The sequence below is a fragment of the Jaculus jaculus genome, chromosome 9 (genome assembly GCF_020740685.1).
Source record: "Jaculus jaculus isolate mJacJac1 chromosome 9, mJacJac1.mat.Y.cur, whole genome shotgun sequence".
Taxonomy (NCBI): domain Eukaryota; kingdom Metazoa; phylum Chordata; class Mammalia; order Rodentia; family Dipodidae; genus Jaculus; species Jaculus jaculus.
The window spans coordinates 77,394,070-77,418,994 of record NC_059110.1 but is presented as its reverse complement, the minus strand read 5'-3'; the positions used below and the strand labels follow the sequence as shown (position 1 = coordinate 77,418,994).

The 24,925-nt window shown below is 44.6% G+C and overlaps 1 protein-coding gene across 1 annotated transcript in view; it reads left to right on the top strand.

The window, feature by feature from the left end:
- The window catches only part of Shpk (sedoheptulokinase), a 38,069-nt gene extending 22,233 nt beyond the window's left edge, over window positions 1–15,836 (top strand). Inside the window, exons 4-7 of the mRNA XM_004672389.2 lie at window positions 201–353; window positions 4,484–4,659; window positions 10,530–10,730; window positions 14,025–15,836. Coding sequence (XP_004672446.2) covers window positions 201–353; window positions 4,484–4,659; window positions 10,530–10,730; window positions 14,025–14,437 — 943 coding nt within the window. The 3' untranslated portion in view covers window positions 14,438–15,836. The remainder of the gene's footprint in view (window positions 1–200; window positions 354–4,483; window positions 4,660–10,529; window positions 10,731–14,024) is intronic.
- The last annotated feature ends 9,089 nt before the right edge of the window (window positions 15,837–24,925 follow it).

Below are 24,925 nucleotides of genomic sequence, written 5' to 3'. Positions count from 1 at the left end.
CCCCACCACCCTAGGCTGGTTTGGGATGTTTTTGTCTGAGGTGGAAGTCCTTTCCCAGGGGTCAACTTGAGCCTCAGTGTGTAAGGTTGTACCTATGTCCCAGCAATGCCATGTCTAGTTCCCTGTGCACATAGCTAAGTACAATACATGCTTCCACATCCATATCAGATCCCAATGAACTGTTTTGGTGTGAAAAACAGCCCAGAGTTCCTGAAGTCCTTTGATACAGCTGGCACCATCCAAGACTATGTGGTTGCCATGCTTTGTGGCTTGCAAAGACCCCTGATGTCTGACCAGAATGCTGCTAGCTGGGGATATTTCAACACTCAGAGCCAAAGCTGGAACTTGCAGATGTGAGTATGACCTCTTGGGTGGCTTCTGGTGAAGGGCATGGCTCCAGGGAAAGCTTCAGTGGGGGAACTTTCACTGTTTAATCTTTTTGTTTTGTTTTGTTTTTTCGAGGTAGCGTCTCACTCTAGCCCAGGCTGACTTGGAATTCACTTTGGAGTCTCAGGGTGGCTTTGAACTCATGGCAATCCTCCTACCTCTCTGCCTCCTGAGTGCTGGGATTAAAGGCGTGTGCCACCACACCTGGCTGTTTAATCTTTTAAATTTATTTATTTATTTATTTTTGAGGTAGGGTCTTGCTGTAGCCCATGCTGACCTGGAATTCACTCTGTAGTCTCAGGGTAGCCTTGAACTCAAGGCAATCCTCCTACCTCTACCTTCCGAGTGCTGGGATGAAAGGCATGTGCCACCATGCCTGGCTATTTATTTATTTATGAGAGAGAAAGGGAATAAATGGGCATGCTAGGACCTTTAGCCACTGCAAACAAACTCCAGATGCATGTGCCACTTCGTGCATCTGGCTTTATGTGGGTACTGGGGAATCGGACTCAGGATCTTAGGCTTTGCAGGCAAGGACCTTAACTGCTGAGCAATTTTTCCAGTCCCCATTTAAAAATAATACTAAGAATGGAGGTAGTAGGTGTAAGGTTCAGGAGTGACCAAGAACACAGAGACCACTCTGAGACAAAGATGGAAGACTGTATTCAGGAAAAACATGAGCTACAAGGACTGACTCTCAAGAGCAGAGCGCAGTCAACTTTTGAGACTACAGATAGTGGGCTTTATAGAGCTCTTCAGTTGGGGGAAGGTGAGGAAGGGAAAAGAAGTCCTTTGTTCTTTACATTTCAAATAGCTAGGGTGTGAAGCCAGAACAGTCAGTGACCAGGTGTCCTGAGAGATAATGGGGCATTATCTAAACCTAGACCTGGGGCATTATTAGGCAAGGAAGGGATAATGGCTGGGTGGTTCTTTGAGGAATGTGGATGACCACTTCCTTGTGTCTCTGTCACCCTCCTGCTATAACTCCATTTTGTCCTGACCTAACATTTCAGCCTTTTGTTAACGATAAGAGATGAAGGTTAATATTTTCATGCTGACCATAAGGGCGATGAGTTCTTATGGGAGAGGCTGGATAATGCAGTTGATGGTCTCTCTTCAGGGCAGGTGATGAGGAGGCAGTTTTATGGTGGCTAGAGTTGGCAGAGTGGTGAGATCAATAGCTCCAGTGTAGCATGTTGTTATGAGTTGGTACTGAGCAAAGCAGAGACTTCTCTCATACCATCCCTGTATTGAGCTGGCTTGAGAGCAGTCACTGGCAGACACCTGTTAAAGAGAAGGTGAGGGAGATGGGCTCTGTGTACTCCATGAGAAGACAAAAGGGAGAATAAAGGAGCTTGTTATTCTTTTCAACAGCTATGACTTCAAAATACCAAGTGTATAGGGAAGATGAACATTCAGTGGCAAGAGATAGAGGGCTTGGGGCAAGAGGAGGCAGAGGGGCATTTTGGGATCAGGGGAAGAGTAGGAATACAAGAGAGTCTAAGTTTGAGAGTGCCCATTGGGGTGGCAGTGTACTTATCCCTGGATGAGATAGGGTAAGGGCTAAGGAAGGAGTGGGCCCTAGGAATAGCACTGATTCTAGCTAAGTCAAGTAGGGGAAGCTGGGATCAGGACAGGTGAAGTTAATCAGGGACAGGCGGAGGGAGAAGGCATGAATTAATGTTAGAGTCTAGTATTGTAAGTCAGCATCAGACAGGGGAACCTATTAGTCTGACTCATTGTTTATATTGTAGTTAGGTTTTTCTCATTGGGTGATATAAGACCAGGTAGGCTGCCAAAATTAGCTGTATATTTTGGAGATTAATAATGGTTCTGTAGGAGAGACTTTTAGGGACCTGTGAAGAGCTCTATGACTCTTAGCATTGTCATCTGCTAGGATAAGTAAAGGCCATGCTGACCAAGTGGCCCTCCCTCTTTTGCGAAGCCTGGAGGACTGATTTTCCTCCAGTGTGGCTCTTCTGTTGTAGATACACTGACTTAGAATTCATTTCTAGGTCTCCACATCCTCTCTGATCAAGAAGACAGGTAACTTACCAGAGGCTAGAAGTTCAAGTGTCCCACCATCTCCTGAGGCCTTTTGACCCAGGAGCAGGAACCAAAATATTGGTTATCCTTTTTATTTTTTTTATTTTTTGGTTTTTTGAGGTAGGGTTTTGCTCTAGCCCAGACTGACCTGGAATTCACTATGTAGTCTCAGGGTGGCCTTGAACTCATGGCGATCCTCCTACTTCTGCCTCCCAAGTTCTGGGATTAAAGGTGTGCGCCACCATGCCCGGTTATTGGTTATCCTTTTAACTCCAATGTTTTCAATTGATTTTGGCTTCTACATATGGTTATTACTCACTCAGAGAGACTGTACATATCTGATTAGCAAAACAGATTAGTTAAAAGGGTGCAGAACATATCTGGTTAGCAAAGCAGATCTGGTTAGAGATGACACATTAGTTTAAAATCATTCTGAATAATATTTATGTTTAGTTGTTAGGTGACAGTGTAAGCTATATCTGGCACATAGAAAGCATACACATTTTATCTTTTAAGTATCTGTCAGTGTGTGTATGTGTGTGTGTGTGTGTGTGTGTATGCAGAACATTTTAGCATTTTAGTAGCCCTGAAAACAATATTTTAGCGATAACTTTAATTCAATTGATTTAATCTAGAAATTGTATGCCGGGAAAAAGGCGAGAGTATAAAAACCTATCATCTGTGTTTGAAAATAACTTTGGCTAGTCTGTATATTAATGCAAGTACCATTTACCCCCAAAACTGGAAGTAGAACAACAATTTAAAGTTATTTTTCTAGAGCAGGAAACATATTTTAAGTATCAATATCTCTATAAGCAGTAAACTTAATATATCAGAAATGAGACAGTTAATTGAATTAAACCATGGTTGAGAATGATTATACATAGCTCAATAATAGAATAGAACTTGGTCATTGTTGAGTTAAGCAAGCCCATTGTTGAGTTAAGCAAGCCCGATTCACGGCACCACATGTAAGGTTCAGGAGTGACTAAGAACACAGAGACCACTCTGAGGCAAAGGTGGAAGCTTTTATGCAGGAAAAACATGAGCTGCCAGGACTGGCTCTCAAGAGCAGAGCACAGTCTTTTGAGATTACAGATAGTGGGCTTTATAGGGCTCTTCAGCTGGGGGAAAATGAGGAAGGGAAAAGAATTCCTTTGTTCTTTACATTTCTAATTGGTAGGGTATGAGACCAGAACAATGACCAGGTGTCCTGAGAGATAAGGGGGCAGGAAACCTAGACCTGGGGCATTGTTAGGCAAGGAAGGGATAATGGCTGGGTGGTTCCTTGAGGAATGTGGATGACCACTTCCTTATTGGTCCTGACATAACAGTAGGCTGATGGGATGCCTTTTAAGTTCATTTTACACAATCATTTGCTTTTTCAGGTTCAGAACTCCAGTGCTCTATAATTTACTTTCAGGGCCACAATATGAGCCTTGAAATAAAGTCAAAAGGACATAGTAGCTCAGGTAAAGAACTTTCTGGCATGTTTTGTGCAAGTGGTAGCCCATGTTTACTAACCCTGAGTGATGGATGCATTGGGTGTTCAGGAGGCCTCTGGGTGAGACTTTGGTCTAGACCATGCTAACCAACTTTAACAGCACTGCTACCCTGGCATCTCACTTGGTGGAGGTTCCTCCCCCACTCCGAACACAGGGATGGAACGCCTTGGAAATTGGGCTCTTCTCCAGTTATCTGTGGTGCTCAGGTTACATGTCCTCCCACCACCTAAGGTGAATCCCAAACTTGTTCACTATCCACATAGGCCAAACTCATGTTTTTTTTTTTTTTGGTGTGCGTGTGTATGTGTGTGTAGGTGCATGTGTGTAAGGCCAAAGGACAGACAGCCTTGGGTATTGTTCTTCAGGAATGCCATCCATTCCAAACTGCTGGTTTAAAGAGGCCAGAGGCAGTCTGTGACAATGCATTCTATCCTCCCTTCTCCTATGTGACCTAGAACACTTTCCCTTGCCTAGTTTCCTGGAACTAACCAACACCAGACAACTCAGCAGCAGGTAAGTGTAGGTGTCCACTTTCTTTTTTGCAGACTGAAGGCAGCAGGCTTTCCCATCCACCTGCTCCCAGACATTGCTGAACCGGGCAATGTGGCAGGCAGAACTACTCACCAGTGGTTTGAAATTCCAAGGGGGACACAGGTGGGCGTGGCCATGGGTGACTTACAGGCCTCTGTCTACTCCTGCATGGGCCAAAGGACTGATGCAGGTAAAATTTCCTCTTGTTCTTTTCTTAGACATTCGCTGGTGCCTCCCAAATACCAGCACTGAGCACTATGTGGTCCAAGGCCCACATAGAATGCAGCATACTTGGCATCCTGGGGAACTCATTGTTCTGTAAAGAGGACTCTCTGTGCTCAGGAAGCTGACAGGCTTACAGAGTTCTGGCTCTGCTCACTGATGTCAAGGGCCAGGTGAGGGACATGGCTCTCTCTCTGTGGCTGCTTTCTGAGACAATAAATGAGTAGAATGGGGGTGTGGCTCAGTGGTGGAGCACTTGCCTAGCATGCACAAGACCTTGGGATCCATCCCCAGCACAGGGGGAGAAAAGATGAGTAGATTAGAGCTGTTGTTCTTATTTGTTTTACAGTGAATGCTGTGTCATATCTATTTTTATATGCAGAATCTTTTCTGTGTCTAGGGTAAGAGAATGACAGTTGAGGTGAAGGTAACACTTTAGGGTAGGGGTTGAAAAACTTCTTTCTGTAAAGAGCTAGATAATAATTTTCATTGTGTGGTTCATACAGACCCTTCTCTTTGCTACTAGAGGTTAAAAACAATCATGGACTGTATATAAATGAATTGGCACAGTTGTGGTCCAAATAAAATGTTATTCCATTGAGGTATGAGTTTCATATAGTTTTCATGTATCATGAAATATTTGTCTTCTTTCAAGTATTTACAAATATAAGGGCATGCTAATGGGATTGTAAAGTGGTATGGTCCTTTGGAGAACAGCCTGACAGTTCCTAAAGTGGCATTACAACAGGGCTTAAAATTCCAATAGCAGAAACCCAGCAAGAAAACTGGAGACATATATCTACACAGACACTTACACCCAAATGTTCAAAGCAGTGCTGCCAAATAAAAACAGCACTACACAGATTTTAAAACAGGGCACATCCATATAGCTAAAAATAAATGAAACGCTAAAGGTACTACAAAACATCAGTGAAAGGGAAGGACAAGATGCCAGACACAAAGGTGATGTGATTCCCCTCATGTAGTGTCTACAGTAGGCAAATCCATCCAGTTCCAAAGAAGATGTGTGGTTGTTTGGGGCTGGAGGGAATGGCTGCTAAAAGGTAGGGTTTGCTTTTGGAATGATGACTGACATGTTCTAGTGGTGAAAGTTGTTTTGAGGATAAGATGGAAAAACAATTTTGTTTGCTACAATAGGGTTAGCACACAGATTACTGCTGATACTAGATGTGTCTAGTTTCCCCCTCAATCCAAGCCAACAGTGAACTAGGCAGCAGTGGACACCACTGGCCATCCTCACTCAATTCAGTTCACCCTGACGCCTTCTATCTGGAGATACTGTCTTATCCCACAGGTCAGTTCTAGAGACTTAATCTTCCCCTTTAAAACATTAAAAAAATTACTTATTTGCAAGGAGAGAGAGAGAGAGAGAGGGAGACAGACAGACAGATAGACAGACAGACAGACAGAGAGTGCATGCATACCAGGACCTCTTGCCACTGTAAATGAACTCGCCACTTTGTGCATCTGGCTTTATGTGGATACTGGGGAATTGAACCTGGGCCATCAGACTTTGCAAACTAGTACATTTAACTACTGGGCCTTCTCTCCAGCCTTCTTTTTGGGCTTTTATGGAGAACTAATGCATAGTTGAATAATAATAAATAATGCATAGTTGAATGCTGGTAGACTGGGTGGGGACACTCAGCAAGGCCTGCCTGTTGAGATTCATCTCAGCGTTTCTGTACAGCATTCCCAAATGTGGGGCAGGGCCCCTACTATGGTGAAGTCTTATGATGTACCACAAAGGTCAGAGGAAGAGAGGGAGGATTAGAGTTTCATTTGCTTTGGGGAGGAGAGCTTTTTGTTTCTGTGGCCTCTTTTGGGCATGCATTGCCCATGTTGCCTTTAAACTCTAAAGCCAGGAACTGTGACAAAAACAAAAAATGCACGTCACAATACCACAGCTGTAAAACTTGAATATAATTATAGAGTGGATTTTGGTGCTGAGGATGCAGATTATTGGTAAAGTATGCCTTCAATCTTTAATGTTAAAAATGTCAAATCAATAAAAAGTTTAAAGAAAAATTTATAGTGGATTTGTGTGGTTTACATCTCCATTAAGCAATGATTTAAAAAAATGGAAAAGCTGTTTTTATCCCGGGGCCATAAAATCAACAGGTAGTAGACTGGCTCTCACCTTTAGTAGGCTGCAGTTTGTCCACCCCTGGTCTAGAGTGATGTCTGGGCCTGCCTGCCTGAATAGGGTGGTTGAGGAGTGGTGTAGCCACCATCACCTATGCTAGCACATGTATTTCACTTGATGCTTCTTGAAGTCTGGTTGAGAAAATCCACTTTGGGAGCCCTTCTTGTTTGTAAGGGGAATGCAGAATTTGTTATTTTATTTGTGACTCTTAGTCATGGTATCTTTCCCCCTCTTCTGTCACTGAGAAATGTTATAACTTACACTGGGGATATAGCTCAGTGGTAGGGCACTTGCCTACCTCACACAAGGTTCAATTCCTAGTGCCATCAAAAAAATTGTAACTCAACTCTGAGGTAAAAACTTGTGACTGGGAGCCAGAGAGATGGCTGACAAGTTAAGGCACTTGTCTGAAAAACCTTAAGACCAGAGTTCTGTTCCCCAGTACCCATTTAAAGACAGATGCAAAAAGATGTGCATGCATCTGAAGTTTATTTGCAGTGGCTAGTGTTCCCATTCTCTCCCTGCTTGCAAATAAATAAATATTAAAAAAAAAACTTCTGGCTGGTATTATTCTCTGTTTAGTAGTCTATTCTTATTTCATTAAAAAACATTTCATTGGGCTGGAGAGATGGCGTAGCGGTTAAGCGCTTGCCTGTGAAGCCTAAGGACCCCGGTTCGAGGCTCGGTTCCCCAGGTCCCACGTTAGCCAGATGCACAAGGGGGCGCATGCGTCTGGAGTTTGTTTGCAGAGGCTGGAAGCCCTGGCGCGCCCATTCTCCCTCTCCCCCTCTATCTGTCTTTCTCTCTGTGTCTGTTGCTCTTAAATAAATAAATAAAAAAATTTAAAAAAAAAACCAAAAAACATTTCATTTATTAGAGAGAGAGCACACCAGGGTGTCCAGCTACTGTAAACAAACTTCAGACCCATGGGGCACATTGTGCATCTGGCCTATGTGGGTCCTGGGAAATTGAACCTGGGCCCTTTGGCTTTGCAGGCAAACACCTTAACCACTAAGCCATCTCTGTAGCCATTTTTTTCCAAAATTTTATTTTTATTTATTTATTTGAGAGAGAGAGAGAGAGAGAGAAAGAGAGAGAAGAGAAAGAATGGGTGCACTAGGGCATCCAGTCACTGCAAATGAACCTCAGACACATGAGCTACCTTGTGCATCTGGCTCATGTGAGTCCTGGGGAATTGAACCTAGGACCTTTGACTTTGTAGGTAAATGCCTTAATTGCTAAGCCATCTCTCTAGCCCTTTTTTTTTTTTTTTGGAGATAGGGTTCTGTTGTATAGCTCAGGTTAGCTTTAGCAATTCTGTTTTAGTCTCCTGAGTGCCTCAGACATGTGACAAGGTAATCAGAGTCCTAGGTCAGAGGCTCATTTCTGGGCTTGAACATGTTAGAGCTAGCCACTCACTCCAAAGAAAGCAAAACAATGACACAAAGGCAGGACATGATTTTTTTAAAATAAACTTCTATTATTTATTTATTTGCAAGGAGAGAGAGAGAGAGAGAGAGAGAGAGAGAGAGAGAGCGCCAGAGCCTCTAGACATTGCAAATGAACTCCAGACACATGTGCCACCTTGTACATCAGATTTTACTTAGGTACTGGGGAATCCCAGGTTGTTAGGCTTTGTGAATGAATGCCTTAATCACCGAGCCATCTCTCCAGTCCTGGCAGGACAAGATTTTAATCAAAATAGCCATTTTGGGAAGATGGGGGGTAAGCATCTTGGGCTATCTGCAGGGTAGGCTAAGGTGAGGCAGGGTGAGCCATCTTGGTCAAATGATGGTCTGGTTTGTCATTGCATCAGTCTTGATTCTGCATGATGATTCCAGAGCTTGAGGGGCAGTCTGGGTCCCATGAGGGAATTTCTTTTGTTGGGAAAGGGCAACTTTTGTTTCTGTCATGGGTAATGTCTCCCACTTAGGGGGTGATCTTACCATGGGTGGTTTATCTGTGAGGCTTTACTATTCCTGCCATCCAAGGTGACTGCAAGTTTAGGACAATGACTGGAGACTTTCAGATGCCTTTTCAGGGGTCTGGAACAGGATGCTGTAAAGCCTTACTATAAACACCACATATATATTAGCTGATAAGGAGAGACGAAACTCTGCCAGCTTTGTTTGAACATATATGTCATAAGATTTTTTCAGATAAAAAGTTAACACAGAGGGCTGAAGGGATGGCTTAACAGTTAAGGTACTCACCTGCAAAACCAAAGGACCTAGGTTCAATTCCCCGGGACCCACATAAGCTAGATGCACAAGGTGGCACATGCTTCTGCAATGGCTGAAGGCTCTGGCATGCCCATTCTCTCTCCCTATCTGCCTCTCTCTTCCTCACAAAAAAGAAAGTTAACAGAGCCAGGAGTGGTGGCACATGCTTCTAATCCCAGCACTTGGGATGCTGAGGTAGGAGGATTGCTGTGAGTTTGAGGCCAACCTGTGAATACATAGTGAATTCCAGGTCAGCCTGGACTAGAGAGCTCCTAAAAAAACAAAAACAAAAACAAAAAACAAGAAATGTTAACACATAGGGCACCCCAGCATATACACATGTGTATACTACACATAACACACCACACTGCAACATACCATACCACACATACTACACACATACAAAAAATAAAGGTAAGTTACTTGGGATTGTGCCTGTTAAGAGCCTGGCTTTAGGATTAGGTGGTCCCCAGGCCTGAGGGTGATCTCTGTGCCTGCATGAAAATATGCTTGCTAAATGGCAGTGTTGGGATGGTCCAATGGAAAGAAGATAAGAGTTAGGCCTGTCTTAGTCTCCTGCTGCCTGTTTCTATAGCTAAGTTACAAGTGGGTAATTTATAAAGAAAACAGGTTATCTAGCTCATGGTTCTAGAAATCTAGAGGTCTGAGATTGAGGAGCCATATTGGTCTTGGGCCTTCTTGATGGGTCATGACATGGTGATGGATAACTTATGGGGAGACAGAGAAAATTTAGCTAGTGTGAGCTGGCCATAATAAAGCTATTCCCCATCACCTGTGAACCCATTAGTTCATGAGCCCTCTCCTCCATACTAGTCACACAGGAGAGCTCCTGTCTGCTCCCTTTTCCCTTCTTCACAGTGGGGATTAAATTCCAATGTGAGCTTGAGTGGGGACATTCAAGCCACAACAATGACCCTCTTTCTTGAGGTGGCTGCATTCTTTGGTTCCAGGTTGGAGCAACTGGCATGTGCTCAGTGGTGCCCTACCCATGAGTGCTGTTGATGGGACCCTTTCCCTGAGCTCAGGGGCAGGTGGGGAGCACATTACTTCTAGCTTGTGGGCATGGTAGTAGACTTGATGTGGCACCATGTGAAGGTTACTTATTTGCTTTTTGAAACTTGGCTTTGCTCCTAACCCTCCAGCAGATGGGGAGATTGGAGGATGACCTCAGCAAGTTTAGCCCTTAAGCCTTCTAGTTCCTGACGCCACACACAACCCATTATGCCTGGCTATATTTGTTAGAAGCCATTTACCAAGTCTGGTTCTTGCTTGGGGTGGTAGGGAGAATTAGGCTGCACCTCTTAAAAGGAGGCTTGTCAAGACATTTATGGACATAGTTTTAAAACCACCACACTTTCCCCCTGCCCTGTTATAATATGTGATCCTGAGTTCAGAGCAGGCCTAACCCCTGCTCTCTTTGAACCCTAGTTCTCAACATCAGCACCTCGGTCCAGCTGGCAGCCTCCATGCCTTTAGGATTCCAGCCGGCGCAGACTCCAGACCCTTCAGCTCCAGTCGCCTTCTTCCCGTACTTCAACAGGACCTACCTTGGGGTGGCAGCATCACTCAATGGGGGCAATGTGCTGGCTACATTCGTCCACATGCTTGTTCAGTGGATGGCAGACCTAGGTAAGATGTGGCTTGTTGCCTTGGAGCTTACTGTACACTGGGCAGGCTTAGCCTCAGGGCCCCAACATATTACTTCTTGCCCCAGGGGTCTGAGTTTACAGCCTCTTTCTCTCTGTCTTTGCACTGCTATTGTCTACTACTCTCTTCTTTGTGGAAGGTGATGGCCTACTCTCCCCTTGACTTGGACTGTGGAGTGCTGCAAGAACTTCCCTAGCTTTCTGTGGCCCCATGGGCTTCTTTTATCTTCCAGAAAACTCCTGAGACCCTTGCATTTAAATTCTTCCTTCTGATGACCACAGAAAGCTGAGACAGAATGACTAGATGTGTGAGTGAAAAGATTCCTGGTATTTAACAATACTGTAAAGCCCTCTAAGCACTTATTCCTGGTGAATGGCTCCTTGCTCACTTTCTTGGAAGCTCCTTGAAAACTCTGCAGCCCTTCTGTTTCCATTCTTTTATTCCCAGGGGAGAACTTAGCAGGTCTTTTGCTCTGTCTGCACAGCTACATGTGTAGCCACTATCCACCAGAGTCTACTTAGCAAGCACTTAAAGTAGACATGACATTTCTGGTAAGCTGTCCAGGTCTAGGAAAATCGCCATCAGGTATGATGGTCACCTGGAGGAGCTCATAGTCAGGTAACTGTAGGAAATGGTTAGTGTGGGAACACAGCAAGGTGCATGCAGAAGAGGGCAAATGGAAGGCTCATATTGGTTGTGCAAACGAGTGCCCAGAGCCATGCTAGTGCTTGCAGGCTGGCCAGAGGTGGGGGAGAGCACAGCGTGAACTCTGTCAACCTTGGCTGGGGTCCTCTTAGGGTTGCTTCATGGGATGAACCAGGAATGGGTTTCAAGTAATGAACCAGTCCTCTGAACCTTTAGGCAAACCCAAATTCAGGTACTTGTGGAACTGGATTGATTCTACCAATTGTTCACTGAGATTTTCGCGGGGAACTCTTATTCTTGACATAAATGAAAGATAATTTTATATATTCATGTTTCTTGTTTTGATGAAGCAGGGGGTACTCTGAAGGTTAGCAGTTAAAATATTTTTATTTATTTGAGACAGACAGAATAGGCACACCAGGGCCTTATGTCACTGCAAATGAACTCCTCGTGCGTGTGCCATTTTGTGTATCTGGCTTTATGTAGGTACTGCAGAATTGGGCCAGGGCCATCAGGCTTTGCAAGCTGGTGCCTTTAACTTCTGAGCCATCTCTCCGGCCCCCATTCATGAAGATTATAGGGAAAAACATTCTGACCATTTCTACCCCAGTCATGGTTCTAACAGGTATTTGCCTTAAATTCTTTTTTTATTTTATTTTATTTATTTATTTGAGAGCGACAGACACAGAGAGAAAGACAGAGGGAGAGAGAGAGAATGGGCGCGCCAGGGCTTCCAGCCTCTGCAAACGAACTCCAGATGCGTGCGCCCCCTTGTGCATCTGGCTAACATGGGACCTGGGGAACCGAGCCTCGAACCGGGGTCCTTAGGCTTCACAGGCAAGCGCTTAACCGCTAAGCCATCTCTCCAGCCCTTGCCTTAAATTCTTATAGCTTATCTATGTGCTTTTTAGACACTCTAGTTTTGTTCTATTTGGGGAACTAGATTTTAACTGGAGCAGTGTGTGGCAGCCAGAGTGTGATGGCTCTGACTGGCTTTAGGGAAGTTAGCTGGTGCTATTATTGATTCTCAGAGTCATATATATGGACCCAGAACTCTTTGGAGGAAAATGGAGGAGATGAGGGTGGCACATTGTGCAGTGCTTAGAGAGCCAGGACCAGGGTCAAGATTTTGTATCCTCTGCAAATGTGTGCTGAGAACTTTCTGGCAGAAAGGCCTCCAAACAGGACTACTGGCTCACACTGACCAATTGGGTACAAAAGAGTTTATGGGGTGTTGGCTGTAGTCCTGGTCTGAAGTATCTTGAGTCTCTCAGGCTCTAATTCCTGTGGAAGAGGGAGGAACTGGCTTCTGTTCCTTGGCACCTTCCTCCACAGGCTGTGACAGCTTCCAGGCCCTGCTGGAATAGTCAGTTTTCACTCTATACTGCTTTTCTTCCCTATGGGCCCAGAATTCTTACTCTGTGCTGTCCCCTCTTCTGTGCTTCCACCCCCCCCATTATCTTTCTCATTTAATAAAGGAACTTGGGGCTAGGGATGTAGCTCATTGATACAACACGTGTGAAGTATATTACAGGACCTGGGTTTGATCCTCAGCACCACAACACACATGCACGCACACACGCAACCAAACACTCAGTAGTTTAGTGGAATTCTGAGAGGGATCAAATTCAGACTAGTTGCCTGTGGTATTGGAATTGCTTTTCTCTGTCATTCCTGAAAGTGCATAGTTGAATTTGTTTGTGTTAAATGTTCTGTTCTGAAGATGTGATTCCACGTAGTTCCCTGATGCTCAGTGTTAGTTACACACTGGAAATAATTGTCGAGATTTTATTTTCGTGGTGCTGGAGGTCACAACCTGGACTTCACAAATGCTAGGCAGGTGTTCTTCCACTGACCCTTATCCTCAGCTTGAGAACTGTGAATTTTAAAACAATAGTCACCTCCTGGGGCCCATGCCCAGAAATGCTGATTAACTCTAAGGATCTGGTGGGGCTGAACATGGCATTTTCTAAATGCCCCTCAGGCAAGTCTCATGTTGATGCATGCACACAGCGCTAGTTAGGGCCAAAAAAACCCCTGCCTCTGGGAGCTTTTAACAAATGCAGAATATCAGGTCTGTTCTAGGCTTGCCTCGGAGACCACACATCCCTCAATAGTTCATTTGCACATCCATGTTTGAGAAGCAGCTGCAGGCTTATGCTGGTGGCTCTCCAAACTGACTGCATATCAGAATCTGTTGTCCAGACCAAGCTCATCAGAGTGTCTGAGGTTGAGGTCCACAGTGCCTTCAGGGCAACTCAGGAGATTGCAATGGATCACACGGCAAAGAGCCACCAGTCTGGATAACATTTTTCCTATCAAAGCTGGAAGCTGCTTTCCCTTAGTTAGTGGCAAGTTAGAGATTAAAAATGATTCAGGTTCTTACTTTGTAGCCAAGGCTGTCCTAACTCATTATGTAGATCAGGTTGGCCTTGAACTCATGGTGAGCCCCCTGCTTCAGAATTCCAAGTGCTGGTATCATTACAGGTGTGAGAGCCACCATGCCTGGCTGGTTATTTTTGTGAGGTTGTTGAATATTGAACTCAGGGCCTCACACTTGTTTTACCAATGAGCTAAACAGCCTGTCTCCAGGGTCTGCAATCTCACACATGTTTTCCTTGCTTCCGGCAGGCCTAGAGGTTGAAGAATCTACTGTGTATTCACGCATGATCCAGGCAGCTGCACAGCAGAGAGACACCCGCCTCACTATCACTCCAACAGTGCTGGGGGAGAGGCATCTACCAGACCAGCTGGCCTCTGTGACCAGAATCTCCTCCTCTGACCTGTCCCTAGGGCATGTGACCCGGGCGCTGTGCAGGGGCATTGTTCAGAATCTGCATTCCATGCTTCCTTTTCAGCAGCTCGCTGAGTGGGGTGTGCAGCGGGTGATGGGGAGTGGGAGCGCACTGTCCAGGAATGAGGTGCTGAAGCAGGAGGTACAGAGGGCTTTCCCTTTGCCTGTGTCCTTTGGCCAGGATGTGGATGCTGCATTTGGGGTAGCCCTGGTCATGCTCCAAAGAGGCATCAACCAGGAGGAGTCTTAGCAACGCTAAGTGCTAGGAGTTTTACCTAACTAGCTTTCCCAACAACCTTGGGCCATCCTTCTCCTGGATAGTTCTGCAGGTAGCTTAGAAGTTATTCTTGATCTTAGGGTGTCCTCTTGATTGATCACGAGCTTCCTTATACAGCATATAATAATCATGCATCCAGGAATCATCAACTAGATCCCAAAGCAGTGTATTCTGAGAAAAGACCTATCTGAGAGCTGGCTGCAAGTGTAAACATGGGAGGAGAAGGGCGGGGTGGGGTGGGGAGAGAGAGAGAAAGAATCAAAGAGGGAAAGATAGGTCAATTTTCTGGCCAGAGGGCTTATATATGATTAATCTATAAAGGGGAGAAAGTAAATATGACTTCCTACATTGAACAGTCTGGTGGCCATGGCTCCAACCAAGCAGTAAAGGCCTGTCTCGTTTCTAGCTTTTGGACTGAATTTAGAAACATGAAGCCCAGATTTGAGTCAGATCCACTTGGAAAAGTCCTTCCTATTGGATTGTACTAGGTGGCTAGAAGCTCCCTTCCCAGTCTTCTCTTTCAGCTATAGTGGGTTAACTGGACAGAGGGTGGCCCAAGCACCTTGAAACAGGCTTGCTTGGAGGAAAAGGCAGAAGCTTGCTCCAGTCCCCTTGCTATATGTGTTTGCCCTTGGGGAAGCTTGCAGTACTGGGGCTACCCTAGGTCCTTCCAACTGGCTTGAGGGCACAGCCCAGTGAAGGAGACAGATGGCACGACCAGCAATGGGAGCTCTGTGGCTGACACCATTATGGCATATTGCTCTCAAGATGTTTGCAAAGCACCAGCAGCACCTCTCTTTATGACTATGCCTGTGCAGCCATACGTTTTTCCACCTATCTCAGAAGCTTCAACAGAGAGAACCCCTTATCCTATAAGCATCACCCTTTTCTCCTGTGGTGGGCCTTGCTGGCTCTGCATATGCTCCTGGCTCAGCAGAAACATCTTGCTTGTTTATAGGATCACAGCATTGTCACTCTTTCCATAGTTGGAAGGGATGGCCTTGCAGTGGCTTCCATGAGAGGGACATCATCACTGTATTTGCTCCCAGACTCTCAAAGGACTCAGACTCAGGCAGGACTGGATTTGAGGCACCTGTGGTACCCTTGCTTTTGGGGAGCCGAAATGTCTCTAAGCATGGTGGGACACACACTCGGGAGGCAGAGGTAGGAGGATCGCCGTGAGTTCGAGGCCACCCTGAGACTACATAGTGAATTCCAGGTCAGCTTGGGCTAGAATGAGGCCCTGTCCTGGAAAAAAAAAAAAAAAAAGTCTCTTTGAAAATGTCATTTCTGTGATTGTTGGAAGCTCTTTGATGAATCTGCCTGCTGACGCTTGTGGCATTTCAGAGACTGAATAAAGCTCATTCTTTCAGTTATGTCTCTTTGTTCTGGGAAGAGTGATGCTACTATGTAGTCATGGAGCTTAGCTTGGTTAACATGGCTGTGGGGACTCCCCTCTTCAGTTTTCCTATAGGAAAGCCTCACACCAGTGTTCACTGGGACCTGGATGCACAACTCAGGCAGGTCAGTTAGGGTTTTCTCAGCCCGATAAATTGAGACATGGTTATATTGCAGCTCCCAAGGAAGGCCTTATGAGAGGGGAGGAAAGGCTGAGGGACCCCAAGTACTCCTACTATTGGAAGAGTAGAGCCCTTTAAGCTTCAAGGAGGCAGCCTTCCCAGCGTTCTCAGAGGGCTGTGCATAGTGTGTAGATAAGTTAGGATTTGGATGGTGCCATGGAATCCCCACAGACACTGTGGCCCTGGAACTCTCTGTCCCCTTTCTAGACCACATGGCCACCTTACAGTTGGAGGCTGAGCCTTACTGAGCCTAGTCTTGTTAACTAAGAGTCTTGGTACTACTTCCCTTGCATGTGGCTTGGGGTCCTCAATGGGGTAAGGTTGAGCTCAGTTGCTGGGACCGCATGTCTCTAGTCTGAAGTCATAAACCTCTTCATTGCTTCTACCTTTATTCCCAAGAGGTGGTGGGACATGTTGGAGGCCAGTGTGTTCTTCAAATGATAAACTAGGTTTACACTAGCATTAGGCTAGGCACTAATGCTATGGTCTTAGGAGCACATGGCAGAGCTGCTCAAGGACATGTGATCAGAATCTAAGTAGAGATCTTTAGGAGCAAGCATGCTGTTTGCCATGCTCCCCTCCCCTCTCTGCCCCAATGCAGGTTCTGTCTGCCTGCATCACTGCCTGGTGCTAAGTTCTTACCAGCCAATGAGGGACACAGTGCAAATGAGAAAAAAAAAAAAAACCTTTTGGGTGTTTAAAGCCATTAAGCTTTGGGGATGTTTGTTAACATAGCAGACCTTAGTTCATCCTGACCACTGAAGCCACAGTAGCGTGGTGTCTAAAATTTTCCATTGTTCCTAACACAGACCAAACTAGTCTCACTTTTGGAGCGCCAGTAAAAGCTGGTGTCCTGTCTGATGGTTCCACATGTGGATGATTTCTACCACTAAGGGGTATAATAAGCACTGACAATTATCTGTATATCTAGAATGGGAAGCAATTCATTCTTCATGCAAATAATATCCAACCACACTTTAGGTTTCAATCCATAGATACAACCACTAACATTGTTTTTTAGTACTTGCTATGTACTGAGAACCAGTCTAGTTATTTGACCTCATTTAATCTTTATAAGAATCCTTGGAGGTGAGTACTACTATGTCCATTTCAGATGAGATCAGGTGCATTCAGGGCAGTATGACCATAGTGCTATGTCCATTTCAAAAAGATGGTGAAACTGACTCAAAAAAGCTAAGTAACTTAACCTGAGAGCACAACACAGGGAGTCAAACCCCAGAGGTCACTCTCTGGCCCTCAAGGCAGAGAGTTCAGGCTGGATGAATCTGTTCACATGGAAGTATGGACATGTCCAGGGTGTGACAGTCTGGAGTAACTTGGTCAGAGGACCAATGAAAAGGTGTGATGGGAGTTGTGGTGGGCAGTGTTGGGTGCCTGGCACAGGGTTAGGACCTCTCTTGAGGTCAGTGGCATTTGGAGGGTGGGGCTTTGTGGGCTGCGGCATGGCTGACTGTGGATGTTGGAGTGGAGGGTGGCTGCTACAGGAGTCCCAAAGAGGAGGCTGTAAAGTTGCGTGGAGAGAGACAGCAGCCTGCCCTGTGCAGGACAGAGGCATGGACTCCACTCTCCCCAGTTTGCTTCCTCTCCCCTGCCATATACTCTGCTCTTGGCTTTGGCTGTCCATGTGGCTTTCATGCTGTCTATTTTCCTTCCCTTCTCAAGTGGATCTAAGGCTCCTGAAGGCCAGGCTTCCATTAGGTGTTCTCTGCTTTGGTTTCCTTCACCTTAGTTAAGCTCATGCCCGTGTTTGGAATGTTCTCCTCACAAGGCAGAATCCTACCCTGACCACAGCCCTGCCCAAGAGCCATCTACCTACTGCATGGTGTCTCCCTGGAATATGCTCACTGCACAGTGCTTGCTGTGGGTGCTATGCCTCTGGCTGTTCAGGTGCAGGATGCTTGGCCATGCCTGGTGTGAGCAAGTCTGTGCAGGTCTCCTTTTCTCATGTACCGTAGATTGCCAGCCAGTGGAAGCCACTGCACTCACCCTACTGCTCTGCTGTGGGGTTCGTGAGGCACGTGGTGAGGGTCCCACCTGACATTTTGCCTCAGCCATGGGCAGTTGGCTGGGCTGGGTCTTTAACAGTAAGTTACTGTCATTATAGAGTAATGCCCTGACTCATGAAATCTTGAACAAAAATTGTTTTATTTATTTATTTATTTTTCATTAGCGAACAATTAGTCACAACCTCAAGCTAATGGCCGGATGAAGCTCAGCAGTCAGCAGTCAGCAGCTGTGGTTCTGAGAACACAATTCCTCCTGCTTGCCATCCACTCCCAATATCCTTATTCATCCCCAGAAAAATCCTGTGAAGCACACAGGGTATGAGTGCTTGCCAGTTTTGTGGATGAAGAAGTAGCCCTGAGATGCAGCTACCAGCTCAAGCTTCTTCAGTGCCAATCCACTCTACCCACACCCAACTTTCCAGCTGCCCTCCTTCTCTTTCACAGTTGCTACCATGGGACAGCTCTGCAGAGTAGGATGCAGCCTTCTGTGCAAGTGTGGGTGCCTCATTCATCCCAGCCAGAAGGTCAGTTCCTTCTGCTTCTGGAACACACTGACTCGTAGCCCCTCGTTCTTGACTGGACTTGGTCTTTTAGACTCACATGGACACCTAGTAACAGTAATATAAGACAGAATGCAGAAAGGGATGAGTTTCTTTCCAGGTTTGCAGTTTGGCCTCTGGATGTGGGACTCTTGAAGCCATTACAATCTGGGAAGCCAGATAGAGGATCCAGAAAATTAAGCCCAATATGAGATGTAGCCAGATCAAGGTGACTGAGCAGAACTGCTTCTGTGCTCAGGCAGCCTGTAGCTCCTGACCTGGCACCTTAACTGCTTCCTGTGGCTGAGACTGCCATCGCCCATTTCTCCCTGGCTCTTCAGAGATGCCAGATGAATGGTTCTTGATTTTGGTAATAGGTCCTTTAATCAGCTAATCTGGGGTTCTTACACTGTTTCTACCTATGATCCCTTTTTGCCTGAGAAGGTTTTATGCGACCTTGGGATTATAGGAATATAAAATAGGTATCAGGGCTGCAGAGATGGCTCAGTGCGTAAAGCACTTGCCATGCGAGCATGAGGACCTGAGTTCAGATTCCCAGCACCCATATACACATACAGACACAGCATGGTGACGTGTGCCTGCCATCCTCATGCTGGGGGAGCAGAGACAGGACAATCCTCAGGGCTTGCTGATGAACTTGTCTATCTGAATCAGTGAGCTCCAGGGTCAATGAGAGACTATCCTCTCAAAAAACAAGGGGGAGGGCTGGAAAGATGGCTTAGCAGTTAAGGCACTTGCCTGCAAAGCCTAAGAACCCAGGTTTGCATCCTCAGTACCCATGTACATGGTGGCACATGCATCTAGAGTTAATTTGCTAGAGACCCAGGCATGCCCATTTTCTCTCTCTATCTGCCGCTCGCTCTCTCTCTCTCAAATAAATAATTAAAAAAAAAAAAACAAAGGTGGAGAAGGAGAATAAGACCTGATGCCACCTTTTGGCATCTCTATGCATGTGCATATATGTACATGCATACCTGCAAACATATATGTTTGCCCATGCACTTATGAATATGCACACATATTCCACACACATACAAAAATAAGTTTACAAATAAAATGTTTACTGGAGATAAATCATAAATTTATTTTAAAATAAATCTTTGATATACATATAAGTTTATCTTTTTTTTTTTATTTTTTGGTTTTCTGAGGTAGGGTCTCATTCTAGCTCAGGCTGACCTGTAACTCCTTATGTAGTTTCAGGGTGGCCTCGAACTCATGGCAATCCTCCCACTTACCTCTGCCTCCCAAGTGCTGTGATTAAAGGCATGTGCCACCACGCTGGCTAATTTTATCTTTTATTAAAGATTGAAAGTAAATTTGCATACTAATGAGATGGATGTGCTTGTTTGACAATCCAATCCAAAGAAAAACTTATTTGATATTTACTAAGGATGTAAGGACACAAAGGAATGATGGTAGGGGAATACTAAATCTGTTTTTTGTAATTAAACTATTTTATTTTAAAAGAGCAGAAAACTTTGTAAGTACAGTAAAAGCAATGTTACTAATAACATACCAAGGCCTTGAATCCGAGCCATGTTTCAGTTGGCATTCATTGGTGATGTGTGGTATGTAGTTTGGCAGTATACACAGTACCAAGTGTGAGTTCATAACCAAAGCTGCAGTGAAGTTGCGTGATGCAACTCTTGCAGGCAGGGGCTGCCAGAGAACTCCTACAATTAATTTTGAATTATTATTATTATTATTATTATTATTATTATTATTATTGGTTTTTCGAGGTAGGGTCTCACAATGTAGTCTCAGTATGACCTCGAACTCACAGTGATCCTCCTACCTCTGCCTCATGTACCACCACACCTGGCTTGAATTAATTTTTGATTATTGAGTGCTCAGAAACCTTTCACTGTTGTCAGTGTTTTTGTTTTTTTTTTTTTTTTGCAACCACCATATTCAGGTATGTAACCACATATGGAGTTATAACCCATAGTTTAAGAAGCTTTGCTTGGGCTAAGGAGATGGATAAATGGTTAAAAGTGTTTGCTGGCAAAGCCTATTGGGTCAGGGTTGAGTCTTCCAGTACCCACATAAAGCCAGATGCACAAGGTGGTTCATGTGTCTGGAGTTCAGTTACAGTGGTAAGAGGTAGTTGCAGTCTGTCTCTCTTTCTCCTTTCAAATAAATATATTTTAAAAAAGAAGCTTTGCTTGGGGCTGGAGAGATGGTTTATCAGGTAAAGACTCTTGCTTTCAAAGCCTGTTGACAACCCAGGTTCAATTCCCCACACATACAGGGTGGCACATGTATTTGTTTGCAGTGGCAAGAGGTCCTATGGTGTGCCTATTCTCTCTCATTGCAAATAAATAAATAAAAATAAATAAATAGAGGCTTTGCTTTAAAGTATGCATGAGTTCTCTGCTTTCTACCTATATCAGAAAGTCTAGCTTTAAATTTGAGAGGAAGAGCCAGACATGATGGCTCATGCCTATAATCTTGGCACTTGGGAGGAGAGGCAGGAGGATATCCAGAAGTCTGAGGTAAGCCTGGTCTACATAATGAGTTCCAGGCCAACCATGGGTGCATAGTGAGACTCTATATCTAAAGCTAAAATTAAGCAAACAAACAAAAACCAAAAAAGAATCAGAAAAGAAAAATTTCAACTGAAGCTTAGAAGCCCCAGAGGAGACCAGTGCAGTTGTCACTGTTCTTGGGCAGGGCATGTCGCCTGTCTATGCTTTATTTTCTTATCTATAAAATCATACCCAGTGTCATGACAGAGTCTGACGAGAGAGAGAGAGAGGGAGAAGTGTGTATCCCAATCTGGAACATTATGTGCACTCAGTAAGCATTCATGACAGTGTTGTTGTCATTGTGATCATAGGTGTCACTTGCCACAGGAAGTATATAGGTGAGTTTTCTGTACAGGCATAGAGGTGAGTACATAGAGGTGAGGGTAAGCTTATGGAATCCCAGCATCCATAGGTCTCACCTGGCACCTGAAAACTGGCTAGGTTGTGTTGCGCCCCTCCCGCCAGCAGGAAGAACAACAACAACAGGATTCTTCTCAAGCACACTTTATTGGGAGCTCCAGACTGAAAGAGAGAAGGACCCTGACCCTACAGAGCCCCAAGCTTATATACTAGTGGTCAGATGATTGTGCAGTGTCGTCTGATTGGCTTAAGTCTCATCAGCTGACTATGCATCACCCAATCGGGATAGGTGAGCAGCCATGTTAGGATAACATCATGTGCTCATGCACAGACAATTAGGATACAAAAGCAGTAAACAAGCTGACACAGCAAAGCCTGATAAAGCCAGCATGGCTTCCCACAGTAGCTGACACAGCAAAGCCTGATAAAGCCAGCATGGCTTCCCACAGTTCCCCCTTTAAAAATTGTTTTGAACCTCAGGATACCCGATCCAGGACCAGCCCTCATGATGGCCAGTCCGATCAAGGGTAGAGCCCAGGACCAAAAGCCTGCTTCAGCACCTTCCCGAGTGCAATGGAAAAATCCCTTCAGGGTGCAAAGGCTGCTCATGCAGGAATGTAAGCCTTCCAAGGTGCAATGACAACAAGGTCACTTGGTGTGCAAAGGCCTTACAGTAAGCAGGGTGGAACTAACCATTTTGTAGGCTTGCCAGCCACACTTGTGGAGATGCTCCTTGATCCAAAGCTATAAGTGCCTGAACAATCTTTATGTTATCCTGGTGACGTTGTCGTCTGATTCGACAGATAAGCCAGAGACAGAACACCATACCACACAAAAGGGCTGCTCCAAACATAGCCACCCCCACCCATTCCTTAAAGAAAGAAAATGCAGAAGATAACCAAGAAGTAAAATCTCCCAAAGAGATTGGCTCCAAATGAGTTCCATTCAGCTGTACAATCTGGAACAGTAACTTCCGAGATAGCTGCTCTCCTTTACGCGTCCAGTTTCCTGCCAAAAATTCAGCTAGCTTGTGACTCTGATTAAAAGAAGCAGTAAAATTAAATTGCAAAGGAGTAATACACAAATGTTGATACTGAGACACACATCCAAGTTGTATTATTTTATATAATTTCTCTACTTGATTCTGCACCAAATCTACTCTTTGATTGACTAGATGAATACCAGCAAGAAGGTGTGTATTAATTGTTTCTTGTGTTTTTAATGCTGTAGAAGTCTTTTCTACTATATTATTAACAACTTCCACAGTTTGGGCCTGAAATGTCATGGCAATAGCAGCAGTAGTTGCTGCTGCAGCTGAAATGACGATGGCGGAAATGATTGCTGTAGTAATACCAAAATCTCTTTTATGACGAATAAGTCCTACTAAAGGAAAGGTATTTGGATCCGCCTCTATTGGAATGGGGACAAAAGTAGGTAATTTTACTATTAAAGCTAGATTAACTCTAGCATTCCAGCACTCTGCAAGCCAACATGTGATATTTCTACAATCTATCAAAGAGATGTTAGTGCTAACATTTGCTGTCAGAAAAAAGAATGGAGCTTGTACACAAATTGAGGCTGGATTAAAGCTACTATTAATCCATTGGTGATTTTTATTTATGTCTTTAATATAAATTTTATCATTTATATTAACTCTAACTGCTGAAACATTCCATAATGCATGTTTAGTTCCCAATAATCCTGCTAAAGCTGACACATCTGCCATTGCACCGGCCTCATTGGACAGAAGCCATTTATACCAGGGCCAACCAGCACTATTACTAAGAGTATCATCTCCTTTACTTTTAAATTGGTAACGCCTTAATGGAGGGGTCATTTGAAATCCCTGTAAGATCTGTTTCTGGATTTTATCTGAACTCTGACATGGAGTAAACATCGGAGGAAATGCATAATTAGGTTCACACCAGGGAGCACCTTTTACATTACTAGCATTTATCTTAAGATTGGGCTGTCTAGAAGGGACAGTCACTTCATTCTGTATCAATAATGTGGTAATATTAACATTTGTAACATTACCTCCCTCTCCTGACCCATTTTGTTTTTCCTTAGTAATCTGAGTTAAAGTTGCAAGTATTATACTCATATCAACTTTAGACTTTTCTAATGGGTCCTGCCAAGCACTAAGATTTTGTTTTTGTAATACAATACATGGGGGAGCTAGGTTCTTATTACCCTGGAAAAAACACAAAGTGCCATTCAGATGAAAAGAAGTTTGATTATAAATTGTTGGTGTTTGCATAGGATCCCTGATGTAAGGCATTTCCCCTTGGCAAGATGTGGAAAATAGAGTAGGTAAGACACTAGAATATGAATGAACTGGCATAGGGACAGGCCATGTTCTGGCCACAGCCCAAAACTGCATCTTAATTCCCTTTATCATCATCGGCAGGAACAGGCTCAGGATCATCAGTAGTAATACGGAGGTTGTCATTCCTTGTTGTCTCATGACGCACGATTCGAGTCAACCGCTCTGGCACCCAGATAGGATCAGCTTGGCCCTGTGGAAAAACACAAACAGCTCCCCTGGATCTGGCTATAACTGGATTTGGGCCTTTCCAGACATTTTCAAGTACATCCTTCCATTTTGCATCTTCGTAACAAGGAGGGGATTGGGTCACATGACGATCAGCTGCCGTCAGACCCGCAGCATCAATTGTCAGAAAATTCAAAGTAAAAAGTACTAGAGATAATTTATTCTTTGGGGTGTGGCCTTGGCCTATTCCCCTTTTTTGTTTTTGTAAGTATTCCTTAAGAGAACGATGGGCTCGTTCAACAATGCCCTGCCCTTGTGGATTATAAGGAAGGCCAGTAGTATGAACTACTCCCATAGCATCACAAAAGTGGCGAAAACTTTTAGCAGTATAAGCAGGGCCATTATCCGTCTTCAATGCCCGGGGCTTACCCCAAGCTGCCCAGGCCTCCCGACAGTGAGTGATAACATGGTGAGTACGTTCACCAGCAAGGGGAGAAGCATGAACAATACCTGAACAAGTATCAATAGATACATGTACATATTGCAATTTACCAAAAGATGAGATATGAGTAACATCCATTTGCCAAATTTCTCCCGAACGTAGTCCTCGGGGATTAATACCAACATGAGGAGAATGTAAGAAAGGGACGCGAGCAGGACAGTTAACTACAATGTCACGTGCCATGGCCCGAGAGATATGAAATTTTTTGCGTAATACTGCAGAAGATACATGATACAAATTATGAAAATCACGAGCCTTAGACAATGTATCAGAAGAGAATAAAAAAAAGGCTCTGGTGGCTTTGTCAGCAAGATCATTGCCAACAGCCATGGGACCAGAAAGCATAGAATGAGCTCTAATATGTTGAATAAAAAATGGGTTAGTTCGAGACCAAATTAAACGTTGCA